General features: G+C 42.0%; 1 protein-coding gene across 1 annotated transcript; it reads right to left on the bottom strand.

The window, feature by feature from the left end:
- Positions 1-1,123: 1,123 nt before the first annotated feature.
- LOC138962679 (nucleoporin Nup37-like) lies at positions 1,124-17,419 on the bottom strand. The gene is made up of 7 exons (XM_070334597.1): positions 17,189-17,419; positions 8,363-8,487; positions 6,547-6,619; positions 5,824-6,009; positions 3,911-4,092; positions 2,685-2,820; positions 1,124-1,788 (listed from the first exon to the last, which is right to left on the bottom strand). The coding sequence occupies exons 1-7, from the start codon at positions 17,333-17,335 to the stop codon at positions 1,672-1,674; spliced, it is 966 nt and encodes a 321-aa protein (XP_070190698.1). The 5' UTR covers positions 17,336-17,419; the 3' UTR covers positions 1,124-1,671.
- Positions 17,420-17,889: the final 470 nt, after the last annotated feature.

Below are 17,889 nucleotides of genomic sequence, written 5' to 3'. Positions count from 1 at the left end.
ACTTATAGGAAAGTATTCACCTGGTCTTACAAGCAAAGATGGTACTGATAAATCCAGTCTATTATTGAAAGAATATCATTCAAGGGCTTAGATGCTGTATATTTAGAACTGTGAACTTGTTACGGTGAAACCGAGCGGTCATAGAAGCATTGATTTTATATTTCACCGGTACATCGAGTGATGATTATAGCACATACTAATATCATATCATTGTGTACAGGTCTTTCTCGTTACTTTAAACAAATACATCTTCTGTACAAATCAAGCTCTTAACCAAACAAATATATTTGTATGACTGTCTTAAAAAAAATACGGTGCAAAAATAGTTTCCGTTTTCTGCTCGTCTGGTAGTGCTTGCTCTAAACAAGTTTAGTAAAAAATAAGGGGACGTCTTCAGTGCTGGCATTGGTACTTCATCTTCTTTTTTATAAAAAGAAGTGAAAAGATACTGCAGCCAGTGTGATTAGAGTAGGTCCGTTGTCCTAAGGATCTGTAGTCATACCAGAAGAATCTTTGGTATATAATGTGGCTACCGTATCCTTGCTGTTACAAGGCTTTTTTTTGGGGGGGGGGGTATTTTAAGTGTTACAGGTTAGAAAGGATGTGATGGACATCAAACAAGTTCAATGAAATTTTATTGAATAGACTTAATCAAAAGTTTGTACAAACTGATGTAACTTCCATCTGTTGGACTGTGATGAGCACGCCATGATACTCTATATTAAATTTTGTTAAATAGTGGGACTTGCTTCACCCATATTATAGAATTCCCCTACCTGTTACTTTTCTTTTTCTCTATCTTATTCCTCTTTTATTTCACTGCCATAAGTAGGTTTTAATCGGTAACGCTTGGCGTCTCAACTAATATTTCTTGCCATACTGATTATCTGTGGTATTTTTGTTTTGATATTTGCGACTGTTCATGTTCCATATCACTGCCATTATCACTGTATTGATACATGAGCTGAATCATTGCACAGTGAGTGTGAATAAAACACGTCATCTTCAAATATGAGGCATTTTCATGCTTTCTTCAAATGGAAGTGGGTTTCTTTGAACAACAAATACCTGTGCTATATTCCTATTTTAGATTATTTTGTTGCTTGAATTCCATTTTTTCCCCTTGTAAGCATGTATGGGGCTGATATCTTCGTATATATCACCCATTTTATAACTTGATGAATGTAGCTGCGTTGTAACAAGTGTGTTGTTTGATTGAGAACATCACAGTAACCCATGTATAGACTTGTATTTGTATCTTAATGAAATTAAATACGAGATTCCACACACCGAGTTGTGTTGTAATATTTTATTTGTGATGTTTTTACACGATTGTGTTGAATTTTGACCATGATACATACAGCAAAGAGACACATTACAAAACATTCTGATAAACACAACACACATCACTTGCTTTCCCTGATGCTTTATCTTTCTACCACACACACACACACACACTCACAAATTGCTTTCTCTCACACGTTCTTCCCCCTTTATCTTTCTTTCCCAATCCTCTTTGAAGCACCTTCAGCTGACATCACAAGTCAAATTTTCAACCATCAATGTCCAACAGAATCATCCCAGCACAAAATAAAATAAAAAAAAACATTCCTTAATTTACGGTACCATGAAAATAATAAAAGCGGGTGAAAGTCCTGTCCATTGTTAGATTCATGTAGATTCCACAAGCCACAGGTGAACTTTTTCGTCCCCTCCAACGGCCAGTACAGGTAGCGTGCAGTGCCACGTCAGTCCATACGCCACAGGTAATGATGCTGACACGTGGAGCTGTACAACACCATAAAATGGCTCAATTAATGATAATGATAACAATGAACACAGTAATCACCTCTTCTCATAACAGCGTATGGCAATGTAAAAGAAAAGATTTTTTTTTAAATGGTGTGTACAAATAATTATGATACAGCCACAATGGCGTATAACCACACCTTTTTTTGTGCCCTCATCCTAATGCCAATTCTATTACGGTATAAATATTAATCTGAAACAGAATTGTTTTATTCTGTATATATAGGAGCTTTTTTAGTAGCTTTGGTAATATAGTGGAATCCAACTATAGTGCAGTGATACACTGGCATGACAGATATTGTGCAAAACAGCATTAGTGACCAAAATTGACACATTGTTATGGACAGAACTATTTAATATTTAACTTTCTCTTCTCGTCAAGACCAGGGTTCAAAACCAAAACCAGAGATGTTCCAGGGTAATGCACTTAACCACTACAATCTGAGGTGTTCCACAAGCAGAAAATAAGGTTCTTTTTCAAGCTAACAAACAACATACCCACATTCTATCCGTAACAATAATTAGTGTCAAAAAGGGACCAGAATGTAAGAGGCGACTAACGGATTCTGTTTCTCTTTTTACCCTTGTTAAGTGTTTCTTGTATAAAATATAGTCAATTTTTGTAAAGATTTTATTCAAGCAGTATGTAAGAAATGTTAAGTCCTTTGTACTGGAAACTTGCATTCTCCCAGTAAGGTCATATATTGTACTACGTTGCAAGCCCCTGGAGCAAATTTTTGATTAGTGCTTTTGTGAACAAGAAACAATTGACAAGTGGCTCTATCCCATCTCCCCCCTTTCCTCGTCGCGATATAACCTTCGTGGTTGAAAACGACGTTAAACACCAAATAAAGAAAGTATCTATCTGTATTTACCTGTTGGTGACGTGTGTTGAAGACCTTGACCTGTCTCTGGGGTCGCCCCAAGGTTGCCAGTAAACTCTCGTGACTCTGCGACCAACGGAAACTGCGTGCTCCCTCCACATGGGCCTGACGTTTATCCAGCGGCATGCTGGGAACATAACATACAGTCGAACCCACTTAAAACGAACACGCTAGTTACGAATTTTGACTTATAACGTATTAGTTTTAAGTTCCCAACTGAATACCTCTTTCTTCATGCTTAAAAAAATGCTTGAAACGAATTCTTTGTAACGAATTTATGCTTATAACGAGCACTTTTTGGATTCCCAAGCATGCATAATGTCTGTAATTTACTCACGCTTATGGCGAAATCTTTAAACTCGTCCCGAGATCGACATATCATAACGAACACGTTTTCATCGCCACAGAGCCGCTTTGTCTCTAAAAGTCACAAGGCTACAAGGATCTGCGTGTGAGGCGAGGTCAAAGGCAGGTCCATTGTGATGGCTGGGTGGCCTTCTTTATAGACACTGACCTTGGTTCCCCTTTCATATGAGAGAGGAAACACTTCCTGCACCCGGGTCAGTGACCGAGTTTAACCTATGGGGAGTTTAATCTATGGGGCGGTCTCTTTGATGTCTTGAGAGGAAACTTGGCCAGGGTAGTACATGCACCAGAACTGGTGGACACCATGAAATCGGAGATTGATCAGAATGTGCATGTACATGCTTTTACACGACTTTTTAAATTTTACTTCTAAAATTGTGACAGTAAAAAAATCAATCAATTCTCTTAATGCGAATTTCGGTTAAGACGAACTTATTTCCCGATCCCCAGTGATTCGTTTGACTGTACATAATTTAAGTCTGTAATATATTGAAGAAACTTAGATCATGGCAGTATTCTCCTTAACAAATGGACTTTCATATGAAAACTGTATTTTCTCTGCAAAAACTACCAATGGGGATTCTTCTTGGAGAACGGAGCAACAGTATTGCAAAACGCAAATGTTAAAAATATAAAATATAATAGCATGAAACTTTAAAAGGAAGATCCTGAATCCCATATCTGACCGCTCCATCAAAAAGAAAAAGTAAATAAAAGAACGTGAACAACATCACTTCCTGGTTCTGCTTCTATTCATTCTCATTAATTACTGTTGATATCATGCATCTTAGTGGAGATACAAATGTATTCACAATGTAGGAAAAGAATGAAACTATCATACAGGCACTAACCTTGACAATGAGGTGTCGAACACAATCCAATCAGAACCAGCGACAGCTCCAACCAGAAGACTGTTGTGTTTCGACCAATCACAATCCAGGAGAGGAGTTACGCCACAGCTTAGACTCATAATTGGCTGTTGGTTGCTGAGGCTGAAAAAACGGATGATGCCGTCTTTCTGACCTACCATGACCTGCAACAAAGCAAACATTTTTCAATGATCAAATTCAGACCAGTTCACATCATCATTATATTTAGTCAAGTTTTGACTAAATATTTTAACATCGAGGGGGAATCGAAACGAGGGTCGTGGTGTATGTGTGTGTGTGTGTGTGTGCGTGCGTGCGTGTAGAGCGATTCAGACCAAACTACTGGGCCGATCTTTATGAAATTTTACATGAGAGTTCCTGGGATTGATATCCCCGAACGTTTTTTTCCTTTTTTCGATAAATGTCTTTGATGACGTCATATCCGGCTTTTCGTGAAAGTTGAGGCGGCACTGTCACGCCCTCATTTTTCAACCAAATTGGTTGAAATTTTGGTCAAGTAATCTTCGACGAAGCCCGGGGTTCGGTATTGCATTTCAGCTTGGTGGCTTAAAAATTAATTAATGACTTTGGTCATTAAAAATCGGAAAATTGTAAAAAAAAATAAAAATTTCTAAAACGATCCAAATTTACGTTTATCTTATTCTCCATCATTTGCTGATTCCAAAAACATATAAATATGTTATATTCGGATTAAAAACAAGCTCTGAAAATTAAATATATAAAAATTATTATCAAAATTAAATTGTCGAAATCAATTTAAAAACACTTTCATCTTATTCCTTGTCGGTTCCTGATTCCAAAAACTTATAGATATGATATGTTTGGATTAAAAACACGCTCAGAAAGTTAAAACAAAGAGAGGTACAGAAAAGCGTGCTATCCTTCTTAGCGCAACTACTACCCCGCTCTTCTTGTCAATTTCACTGCCTTTGCCATGAGCGGTGGCCTGACGATGCTACGAGTAAAATGGCATTGCGTTTCATTCTGTGAGTTCGACAGCTACTTGACTAAATATTGTATTTTCGCCTTACGCGACTTGTTTTTACTTGTATCATAGGCTCATTAAATTAAATATAGCTAAAGCACTGGCAATATCTTGGTATTTGTGACCATAAGGCCCCCCCAAAAAAATTGTCTGTTTCTGGTAACATGGCTAAAAAAAATAGGGTCGGTAGGTAGGGATTTTTTTTATTTTTTTTTTTACCCCAAATGTAGACCAATAAAACTAACTTTAAAAATCGCGCAAAGAGACTGGATTCACTATACATAGAGACAAGACACTCAACACATTTACAAATCGTCAGCGGACTTTCGTTTTCACACGTTTTTGTTGTTCATTTTCTCACCCTGTCCTTTACCACCAAAAACAAAATAAAAAATTTTGAGTTTGGAAAAAAAAAGTTTAGGGTCGGCGCCGAAATTTAGGGTCGGTCGGGTGACCAGAAACAGACAATTTTTTTTGTGTGGCCTAAGCCCATCTGATATAAAGATGTACTGCATTAAAAACTTTTGAAGAAAGAATGGTCATTCAGATAACTGTCTTTCTTCAAAATGTCTAAAAGTTAAATAATCAAGAGACTGTCTTCTTTTCCCCCACAATGAACAATTAATATACAATGCAAACACTCATCCCACCCTCCCCCCGCCTTCTCTTTGTCTACTCTTGTATTTACTCATCTGAGGCTACGTATACAGTGCAAGTTTCCCTTTCAACATAACACACCTTGAAATAAGATTTTATTCGGAAAATATAGGGTGGCATATATGATACGATAGAAACACTTGGGACCACACAAGCTAAGCTTATAGTTATACTAAATGTGGTTACATATAAATTGACATCTAGATGGGAATTACTTTTACTATGTACGCACCTTGAGCGGTTCATCAGGATGCCAGCAGACGGCCATGCCAGGAGCGGTCAGTTTGAAGACCAGGCTTTCATCGCTGTCCCGGCTCCACACTCTGCACGTCAGGTCATCACCCGTGCTGGCCAGCTGATCGTCGTCATTTGGGGCAAAGGTCACCGAGTTGACGAAGCCTGTGTGACCCTGTAGTACCTGCAAGCATCGAGACAAAAGTCATGAATGCTGAAACACCAGATGATACAATAAAATACTTACACACACTGGCAACTGAACTGTCTAGATGTAGTGCAGTGTTTGAAGAGCTTTTGCTGTAAAGTTTTTAACAAATTTGTTTTACATTGACGACAAGTCTTTGAGGAGGAGTGGAAGTCCTTCGTTGCTGCCCTACATGGCAACCGGCATAACGTGCAGTAAGTAATAAGTCCTTGCATTGTTGAAATATTTACTAGCGGTCTAAACAGTCAAAATCTTTATGTCTGCGTGATCAAGCTCAGAATCACACGAGAAAGCAAAATATTGCACAGCTCACATGTATATATATATATATATATATATATATATATATATATATATATATATATATATATATATATATATATATATATATATAGACGGTTAAATAAATCGTTGCTGATTTGTTATCATTGTCAACAACTCTTGCATGCACTTTCACATATCAAACTCAAAGAAAAATATCATGAACATAAGCCAAAAGGGGAAACAACTTACCTGTGTGTCATTTGTGTCTTTCAGGTCAGATGTGAAGACTCGCACATTCTTGTCATCACACCCTACTGCAAAACTAATGACAACAAGAAGAGCAAACGCTCGATCGAGTCACTTTCGCAGTTCTGAATATTATATGAGGCATCAGATGGACAGGAAGAAATTGCTATTCACAACACAATGAGTCACGTTCACATAAAATTTGAGCCCGGTCACTTTTATAGTTTCCGAGAAAAGCCCAACGTTAAGTTGTGTGTTGCCGAACAGAAAAGGCTAGTTATCTCCCTTGTTTTTCTGATAACGTTCGTAAAAGGCTACAGATGTAAATACTTTGATGTAAAGAATAATCCTACAAAGTTTCAATCACATCCGATGAACTTTGTCAAAGATATAAAATGTCTAATTTTTCCTTTGACGCTGACCTGTGACCTTGAAAAAGGTCAAAGGTCAACGAAACCATCGTTAAAGTGTAGAGGTCATTGGAGGTCACGACTAAACAAAATATGAGCCCGATCGCTTTGATAGTTTCCGAGAAAAGTCCAACGTTAAGGTGGTGTCTACGCACGGCCGGCCAGCCGGCCGGCCGGACGGCCGGCCGACTGGCCGGCCGGACAGATTAACACTGACCGATTACATAGTCACTTTTTCTCAAGTGACTCAAAAATCAGCCAAATTAAATCAAGGAAGAATTGATAGTGTACAACTTTATTTATCCTGGCAAATAAAATCTCCTAATAGTAATACAGCTCAGTGTTCACTACTTGCATTAATACTATCCTTACAGTAAAAATGTATCACACTTAATTAGTAAATATGGCAGACATGATTTGATCCTGCAACCCCCCCCCCCCCCCCCCCCTTTATTTAAGTGTTTTCAAAAAATGCTTCATTCACATGGCCGTCCTCTTACAATCAATCAATCAATCAATGAGGCTTATATTGCGCATATTCCGTGGGTACAGTTCTAGGCGCTCTGCAGTGATGCCGTGTGAGATGAAATTTTATACGGCCAGTAGATTGCAGCCATGTCGGCGCATATTTACCTTTCACGGCCTTATTCCAAGTCACACGGGTATGGTAGACAATTATTAACTGTGCCTAAGCAATTTTGCCAGGAAAGACCCTTTTGTCAATCGTGGGATCTTTAACGTGCACACCCAAAGTAGTATACACGGGGGGTGGTTCGGACACCGAAGAGAGTCTGCACACAAAGTTGACTCTGTGAAATAAATTTCCGCCGAACCTGGGATCGAACTCGCGCTGACAGCGGCCAACTGAATACAAATCCAGCGCGCTACCAACTGAGCTATATCCCCGCCACAGACTTGTGACAGTGTCTAAGATCATATCAAGCATTATACCCACAGTGCATCCACTTTGCTTGTGTTTACCTCCCCAACAGAAAATCATGTGTGTTCCTACACCTTTTAGTAGTTTTACATGACTGTTTTTAGGTGATTTTTGATGTAAGGACTAGGACTGATATTATACAAGATGAGGAATACTGCATCCCCCAACACAAAATTTATGTAAAAACTCATTACATATATATTCAAGAAGTATTATACAGTCAATCCTCTACATAACGACCAGCCAAATAAGGACCGACCAAATGTGAATGTTTTAGAAAGGTGTATGCTTTGGAATTTGAAAGGTGAATTTGAATTTGATAGGAAACTTGCCAGAGATCCTTTGGAATGGTCTGAATCATGGGCATGAGGTTGTTATTGAGAGGTGGTTGCTGGGGCAGCTTGACTAGTAATATTTCTAAAATCAGTACTTCCTGTTCATTGAACAATTAAGTGTTCCGAGCACTGACCATAATTGCTTGTCCAGCACAGAGATGGATGTCTTGGGGCTCCATGCAATACAGGCGATGCCATGGTCCATCTGTATGTCCTTAATGTGGGTATAGTCTATTCCGTCAATGTCTGCATCTTCTTCCTGAAATGATAATGGCATCAAAGAAATCACGTCATGAACAATGGGTGTGTGCATCTGTATAATCAGTATAGAGCCTGTGCCAAAACGTGGTCAGCAAGAAGATACATAGCTTTCAAGAATAATTTCTCTTTATGAAAGTAGCAAGTTACTAATAGCACTACTCCTTCTTAAAGTAAACCCTTCAGAGAGATAGTATAGATAATTTCATCAGTTTTTATTCATTGGAAGGTCTTGAAAATGTTATAAGAATGCCCCAAAATGGCAAAATCGGACACTTTTAAAGTGGGACATTTGACACATAGCTACTTCATTGTTTTGTACGAGTATGTATGCTCATTGGAAATAAAATTTCTTGATTGTATTTCAATGAGTATATAATGAGGATTTGCTCAAATGAGTTTGCACCCAAAACATGTTTGAATTTTTATGAAAAATTTAAGTTTTAAAAGTGGCGTGTCAACTGTAACGGATCATGTCCTAAATTTCTCAATTTTAAGATTGGAATTTTCTTATTAATTTATATATTTGAGAGCTTTCTGTTTCAGTACATTAACATCAAGAAAAGAGCTTTTACATTGAAGCCTTATGACAAAAGAAAAACTCAGATGTCATTTTTACACTCTTAATTTTTAAAATTTCTAAAATTACATCATTCCTGTGTCCTAATTACATCATTCCTGTGTCCTTTTGTTACGATTGACCATTTTCTTATAAAATTCACATTTTGTTTTCTTTCTGTTGAATTATAGTTTAAAATCGAAAATGTTTAAGTAAATTTTCATTTCATTAATATACTTACCCGAATCACATAAAGAGCATTGACGCAGTCTGAATAGCTAAGGTCTGAAAAGGCTACCCGTCTTAAAGTTTAAAAGGGAAGCAACCCAACCACAAAAAAGGTAAACACAGCTATGGCAATGACCATATACCCGGGGAGTTACCTCCCCTGCTGGGTATGTGACGTCACTTCCACTGCTGCACCACGTGGTATACTCATTCGACATTAAAGAAAACTAAAATATCATAAGCGGGGTTGGCGGGAGGGAATACACTATGTGATTCGGGTAAGTATATTAATGAAATGAAAATTTACTTAAAAATTTTCGATTAAATTACATATTCTTACTCCGAATCACATAAAGAGCAGATAGCATCAACAAGGCGGTGGGAATGAAAAACCAAACTCACTCTTAAAACCTTGCCAAAAAACTGGCCTGCTGCCAAAAGGTCAGGAAAAAGGCTCAGTGAGAAAGAAAATCTAACTCACCCCAAACCCTAGCCAGGAACTGGCCCACTGCCAAAAAGGCAGGTAAGGGCCTGAGACCCATCCTGATTGACAGCCGAGATGTCTCTCAGGCAAAAAAGTTGCGAAAGACAACATCAGAGAGCCAGAAATCTGAGCCCAGCACTTCTTCCGATCTCCTGGACCAAACGACCCAGAAAGAGACCCCAGCCTTGGATTAACCCGAGCCGAGTAGGGGGAAAGACAAGCTGCCCCCCCCCCCCTTTTCTATTGGAAGGAAATGCCGCCCTAGAAACGATCCGTGCGTAAGGATGTCCACTCAGAACAGTGAAGGACAACCTCACGGAGACCGTAAGACAATCATGCCAAAGTACGCAAACCTTGGGAAGGAGTGAAGCCCGAAAGGACTGTGAGATAAAAGTCAGCTCCAGAAAAGAGTGATTAATATCCACCAAGATAGAGAGGGAGACAACTGAGTACAAGGTACCAGAGCCCACCTCGACAGGGAAATCCCGAAAAAGAGACGTTCGCCGGTAATCCTCTACCAGTCAATGCGAAAGCAGAGAGAGAGGTAATACGAGGAAGTAGATCGCGTCTGACTAACTCTGAAAGACTGAGAGTCAGACGTAGAGATCAACGGGCAAACGCCGTAGTCATAGTTGCCTGTGGTAGAAGGGTGACTGTAAAAGGAAACCCGACCCAACGGAAGTCGTCCTGATTCACCTCGTGCTAGGACGAGGAAGAAGAGGAAGAGCCAAATCCGAAGTCACAGGAACCGAAAATGCCATAGCCGCCCACGCTAGACAGGAGGCTATAGCACGGGCTAAGGCTGAAAGCCATGAAGCCCGAAGGACAACCATGTACCAAAGTACCAACAGTACACAGGTAAACATAAGAAACGTAAGTTTCGGCTGACAAACAAGATGCTGGGCTAAAAGCCCACAGCAAAGAAAAACCGGAACATTAGCTAACCCTCTGCCCAAAAGGAGAGGAGTAGCCAAAAACCTGAGAGAGGTGTTAAGCCACAAAGAATGACTCCTCAAACATACATTGCCAAAGACAATGCCCCCTCAGGAAAATCTGAATGTTACTTCCGAGGCCAACTCAAGCGCAGCTTAAGTTTGGACGAAACACCAGAACGAGTCTGATCGCTAGAGAAAGACAGAGTCAGCCTCGGCGAAAGACAAACCAGGACCAAGTCCAGAAGCTTGTGGCCAAAAGTGAGAAAAGAAAAGACGGGGAAGCCTGACGACAGGAGACCCCACTCGAACAGAAATCGTCCTATCTCATCTCCTGCTAAAGATGAGAATAAAGGAAGAAAGTCTAAGTCCGAAGCCACAAGAACAGGGAAAACAACAACCATCACCTCCAACAGATGGAATGGTTGTTGCACCAGCCGAGGCTAAAAAACATGGATGCCCTAAGGTCAGCCGTTGTTCCAAAACTCAGACGTACCTATGAAGCGTCTGTGAAAGAAACAACCTCTCCGGTAAAACCGGAAGTGCCACTGCAGCAGCCCGTGGCTGAACTACTGTTACACTCACTGAGGACTGAAGCAGTATACCCAAAGAACAGCGCTAGATCAGACCAGAAGAGACCTCAGCGGGTGCTCGAGCTGATGGGCCTAGATCACTGTTAAAAGATCGGACTCAAGCATAAGCAAATATGCACACATAAGATCGATGGGAGTCGCCCGACCTCACCACTCCCACAACTATTGGCTGTGTCCAGAGACCATCCAATGAAAATTGCAAGTAGGAGACCCCCCGCCATCGCCCAAGCGAAGGGCGGAGGAGGGGGGGGGTGTGATCGGGGGCACTTCCTTGTGGGGAGAGGCTTGCTGCTATGGCTGTCCTCCTTCCTGCCCAAAAGTGATCTATTTCTCGACAATCGAGAATCAGGCAGAGACTGCCTATTGGCCTCCGGCTTAAAACGTCCCGAGGCCTGAGCATGCCTCCCATGAGGAGGCTAGCTCTGCTTTAACCCTTGTAGAGAGAAGTCAGTGATCTGCTGATCTCTATTCAACTGAATCTACCTTTCTTTTCTGGTAAAAACACCAAAGTTCGAAAAGTAGGTCCCTCGCGCTACCCCAAGCAAAGCCCAAGTGTCTCTCCTAGCCTGCTCAGAGAACTGAGAATGCGAGAGAAACGAGTCCCTCCGACACCTGACTGTAAAATGAGGTGAAGGGAGGACAGCCCCTTTTTGCACTTCGTTCGCCCTAGCAGGGCTGACTAACAGAGTGGAGATGTCATCAGAGTCCTGATACACGCTAAGTGTGAAAGGTTCAGTGACTCCGGGAAAGAGCGCGAGGGCGCTCTGACGATCATCTCCGACTGAAAAAGAGGCAAATTCCAAAAACTGACGTCCAAAATCCTCTAAGTTCCTGCATTACCAGAAAGGTGTATGCGGAAGAGCAAAGACACCAGCAAGTTCCGACCCAGCTTCAGAGAAGAGAACTTCTTATAACAAGAAGAAACCAAAACCGAAGCCTGTGTAGCCGAAGACAGCCAAGGCTGAGCGTGTTCCGGAACTGACCCGTGAATAACGAGTAGCAGAACCGGAACCCGTGGATACCACTTCAGGTAGGAGATTGACGAGCCAAAAACCTGCGAAAGGTGGTACCCACATTGAAGGTGACTATTGAACCGGAAGTAGGAAAAAACTCCTCCTTCGCGGAACGGAAGTCCGACATCGCTGAATGCAACCAAAGAGGAAGCCGATGTACCTCCATAAAATATGTGGAAGTAACCTCCGTCGAGACCTCGAGAGAAGCCAAGAGCTTAGACGGAAATCCAGAACATGTCTGATCATTGGCTAAAGACTGTATAACAGAATAGCCAAGAGAACTGACACGGCCGAAGTCACAGTTGCCAGTGGAAAACTACTGAACGGGATGACCGGAAAACCGGAAACCCGTCCACCCGGAAACCGTCCTGTCTCAACCCCTCCCGTAAGAGGGTAAGAAAAAGAGGAGGTAAAATCCGAAGCCACCAGAACTGACTAGACAGTAGACGCAACACCCAACCAGTGAAGAGACTACTTGTCACGGCCGAGGCTGAAAGCCTGAATGCCCGTAGGCCAGACAACGGTCAACTCCAGGAAAGAACACACAGTGTAATTACAAAGGAGGACTTATGCTTCCGGTAAACCGGAAGCGCAGCGCCAGCGGCTACCGCCCTTGTACTGAAAACGCCGATGCCCGCAACGGGACAAAGGAGAGATCAAAACAGTGCCGCCGGCGCTGAAAGGGAATCCGACCCAACGCCAGAATGGTGAAAGGAAGACTGCCCTAACAGCCCATAGGGCGGATGCACATCCTCGCTCACCGACATCCGGAAGGAGTGTCCGTAAGAGGAAAAGCGAATCCGGACTGAGCCGGAAACACAGCTGACGAAACCGCACCATGATGCGGAAACGAAGGTTGCGATGACTGGGGCCGGAAGCCCGAACGCCCATAGGCCAGTCAGCGGTCAACTCCAGGGAAGAACACACAGTGTAAATACCAAGGAGGACCTATATGCTTCCGGTAAACCGGAAGCGCAGCGCCAGCGGCTACCGCCCTTGCTCTGAAAGCGCCAATGCCCGCAACAGGACAAAAGAGAGGTCAGAACAGTGCCGCCGGCGCTGAAAGGGAAGCCGACCCAACGCCAGAATGGTGAAAGGAAGACTGCCCTAACAGCCAACTGACTGCGTGTCAGAATAGTCGGGATGACCTTGACCAAAGTCAACTGAACCAGAGGCAAGCTGACGGTCAGGATAAGCCGAAACCGGAAATCCGTCAGACCGAAAACCGTCATGTCCCGTAACCATACCGGAAGGCAGGGACGGGAGCGCTGACGACAAGCTTGAAGCCGCCGGAACAGGAAGGGGTGTCGACCCAGCACCATAGTGAAGAGAAGAATGCCCCAACTGGCCATAGTCAGGAAGCTGACTCTCAACCACGGACATCCGAGAAGGAGTACCGGGAAGAGAGAAAGCGGATCCGGTCTAAGCCGGAAACACGGCCGGCGAAGCCACACCTTGATGTGGAAACGCTGGTCGTGATAGTGACTGGGGCCGGAAGCCCTGTTGCCCGGAGGCCAGTCCACGGTCAACTCCAACCACTGCCGCTGAATGGGAGTGGAAGGAGGACCTTCGCTTCCGGGAAAACCCGGAAGCGCGACTTCCGAAGGAAACCGCCCTTGCTCAGAATCGAACTCACGCTGAATGGGTATTGAACGAAACTGAGCAGGAAAACGGGAGTGACCCGTGCCAGGTGAGCTCCGTATCTACAGACACCATCCGTTGGCTTCACGAGAGCCAGAGGACAAGCTCGACATACCTTGTAAGCTTCCTGCAGAAGCAGAAGCAGTAGTAGAAGTTCCGGTATCACCGGAAGCCGTCGCAACAGGAAAGGAAAAAGACGTCAAAGAGCGGACATCGCTCCCTGCCGGCGGATGTAAAATGGTTTCCTCGGGAGTAGCACGCTTCAAAACGTCGCGCACTAAGTTGCGAATCTCTGTAACTAAGGAGCTCAACAAAGAAGAAACAAGAGAGGCTTGCCCGTCTGACGAGGACGAGCAAGCCGCCGAAGTGACGCAAGCAGTAGAAATACCGCTCGCGACAACGAGTTCCCCGGGGGGAAAAAGGTAACAGACATGACAGTGTTATACTCTTTGTCCGAAAGGACAACTAGCACAGGTTTAGAATCTTAAGAAGATGATTTAGGCTAAAACTTGCCCTTAACATCGCCCTTGCCACGTCTACTCGCGTTATACGCCATGCCGGCCAAAATGCAAATGGCGGCCAACACAACAACAACAGTTACTGACGAAAATTCACAAGTCCAAAAAGGACGGAAAGTTATCAATAACAAGCCAAAAGTTCTTACGAAAAGCAAGATAAAATGGAAAGAGCTCACCAACTACCAGGTAGAAGATAAGCAGACGGGTAGGTGGTCGGTGGGTGTTAAGAAAACTCCAACAACGCACACAGAGCCTTTGGAAACACGACCTCTCGTCAGAACTGAAAGATGTCGAATGAGTATACCACGTGGTGCAGCAGTGGAAGTGACGTCACATACCCAGCAGGGGAGGTAACTCCCCGGGTATATGGTCATTGCCATAGCTGTGTTTACCTTTTTTGTGGTTGGGTTGCTTCCCTTTTAAACTTTAAGACGGGTAGCCTTTTCAGACCTTAGCTATTCAGACTGCGTCAATGCTCTTTATGTGATTCGGAGTAAGAATATGTAATTTAATGATAGCTTTTATTCACACCTGCCTGAAAATAACTTAGTTGAAGGGCATCTGCAGTTATTTTAGGCTACAAAATAAAATATTTGTACTGTGTCCTCTTCACAGAACCGTTACTATTGACATACTGTGTCCTCAGCAGGCTGTTACGATTGACACACATAAACTTTTCTAAAAATCACCATTAGTAGCATGTGTCTTGCTTCCCCTTTTGCACAGTTCCTGTGGTTGGTGTTCTTAATGATAATTGAGAAAGATTTCAATGTGGTGTCTTGATGTCTTGTCACAGCAGTTATTCATTGTTCGGGACATTTTTAATGTCTTCTGGAACATGTTACAGTTGACACACAAAATTTGAAAACTCATCCTGTGTATGTTTCTCCTGGCACATTTTGTATTCAAACGATAAGTATGTCAATTATTACTAATTTTGTCTAAAATTATGTCTTTCTTGTAAATAAGTGAACAATATGCATTGAAAAAAAATTCATGTCTCGTTATGAGTGACACACAAATATGAGTATTCTAGTCATCTGAATAGAAATCCAACTAATTTTAGATACCAAAACATTTACAATGCCATATTAATACAACATTGCTTCTTTAACTTTTGCTCTGAAACTATTTTTGAGTATGTGAGGTGAAAAACTTGACTTGTTATGTGTCAATCGTAACAGAGGCAGGGATGTCGTTAGGCGTCGGACATCGGACATATAACGATGAAAATCCCCAAATGTCCGATTCACATTGCCGCATGTCGGTCAGATGTCCTATCGTTTTAGCCTGAGCGTGGTCATTGTCCGATATGTACTCCATTCCTTCGGACAGCGCGATATTCGTTAATTTTCATTTCAAGATACAAATCTTCTAAAAGACCGAACGCTCTTGTGTTCAGCTGACACAGAAGTTGCCAGTGCCGCGTGCGGATCTTTTCTTTTGTCGGGAATTCCCGAACCGTTTGCGGTATGCGCCGTTTGGGTATAACCGTCTCGGTGCAGCGCACTGATCTAAAAATAGTGGATTATTTTAAGATCAGTGCATGCTACAGGAGTACGGGAGACAACTCCAACTGACTAAATTTGTCGTCTGCTTTTGTTTTCGATACGAGACGAAGCACTGAATTATGCCGCTGAAAAAACCCACTAAAGCCTGCAAAAGATCAGCATTAGACCAAACCGATCATTTTGTTTTTCAACTTTTATCCAAATCATGCAGTTTGTAATCAAAGTAAAAGCTCTGAAGTTGTTCATGTTGGTTTCTTTTTTTGGGTTTCTTTGAAACTAAACAAATACAACATTATACGCACACTGTGTTGATGTATTTACTATATTATGTGTGTGTTCTACAGCGTGCGCGCGCATGGGTGTGTGTGTGTGCGTGTGTGTGTGGGCGCATGACTTTGGAACAATTCCATGGAATGTGTTATAAGCTGTTTGGCGCAAATTCATAATGATAATGTTCTATTACACTTTCTGAAAGCGGTCAAATGTCCTATTGATGCTGAAGAACTCAGGACATTTGTCCTATAGGTATGAATTTGTACAACATCCCTGCAGAGGACACACTAGTGGTTACGTAATGTTTTTAGTCCAGCAGTCTCAGCTCTGTGAGCTATAGCAATATATCCTCGGCTCACAATGCATTTATGTATACAAATGTGATTTTGAGCTATTTAACACTTTTTATGAACAAAATATTAAGCATGATACTGTGTCCTATGTTACGGTTGACATACATAAATATCAAGCTTTGTCCGGGCATTATCAAAAAAGTATGCTACAAGTTATCTTTTAAATGTCAAAAACAGAATCTTAAAACAGTCCAAATGACTATATTAATTTTGCAAAGCTCTGTTTGCATTCTGAATTTTGCATGTAAATGTCCCATTTCAAGGATCACCTTTTGGCACAGGCTCTATATGCACACATTTGTGCTTGTGGTCATGTGTGCACATATTTATGTGAGATCATGTGTGTGTGTGTGTAAACCTGACTGTATACATATAAGGTAGCCTTCATGTGTATTTTTACTGACTAGTCAATGTGCAAGCGTTTTAGTAACTTTTACATCCTTTCCTTCTGTCTGTCTGTGTCTTTTTTTTATTCAGACTTGAAGTAGTAGCCTTATTCTCTACCTCATACACAGAACACCGAGCTCGAATTTAGAAACCTAGAACTATAAGGTTCAACAGACGAATCTGAGATTGTGAGATTGAGAACAGACAAACCTGAAAACGACAGGACACGACAGAAACTCGCGTGGCCGTCGCATAAGCAAGCAGCTGGCATGACCAATGGAATGGAGAAAACTCCAGGCAGCGAACAACTTCCTGACACGGGATGGAATAGGTGCTGGATTGCATTTCGTCTTTCATATTTTGTTTTGTTTTTAGAGATCCTCGATTCACTCCTTGGTGTTGTGTGCTACTGGCTGCCGCGCTTTGGAGAAACAACAAAGAGTTTGCAAGGGACATTACTCACACAACAAATGTTCGATAACTCCTCAAGAGCAGACGACACATTCGAATGTTTTTTTTGTAGGTTAAAGAGATAAATTCAGGTGTACATGCATTTGTGTGTAACTGTAATGATCACACCCAACCTGTATGACTTGGGCAAAACATTCATCGAAGAAAGTTAATATGCTGTTGGGAAAAGTGGAGCAATCAGAAGAAACAAGTTGCTGTGATTCTTCAAGATTTGTTGTCTACCCTAAAGCCGTGATTCTGTGTGTGTATGTGTCTGTGCACGTGTAACCTGTGTGTGTGTGTGTGAAATGAATAAAAGCAGCATAAGCCAGACCTTCACACGTTGATAGTTTAGCTTCTTTGAAATTGACAAGGTGCAAGTTCGAGTTTCAGTACACCTCATGTCATTCCTTTTTTTCTCAGCAAACACACACACACCCACCCACCCACCCACCCACCAC

The sequence above is a fragment of the Littorina saxatilis genome, linkage group LG3 (assembly GCF_037325665.1).
Source record: "Littorina saxatilis isolate snail1 linkage group LG3, US_GU_Lsax_2.0, whole genome shotgun sequence".
NCBI lineage: Eukaryota > Metazoa > Mollusca > Gastropoda > Littorinimorpha > Littorinidae > Littorina > Littorina saxatilis.
This window is presented reverse-complemented; position numbering and strand designations above follow the sequence as displayed.

Excerpts from the sequence above, each read along its gene's own strand:
- LOC138962679 (XM_070334597.1), bottom strand. The coding sequence starts at position 17,335 with ATGAAAGACGAAATGCAATCCAGCACCTATTCCATCCCGTGTCAGGAA. Across the intron at positions 8,488-17,188 it reads TCGTGTCCTGTCGTTTTCAG|GAAGAAGATGCAGACATTGA; the intron begins GTTTGTCTGTTC and ends TTATCATTTCAG. Across the intron at positions 1,789-2,684 it reads TCAACACACGTCACCAACAG|CTCCACGTGTCAGCATCATT; the intron begins GTAAATACAGAT and ends GGTGTTGTACAG.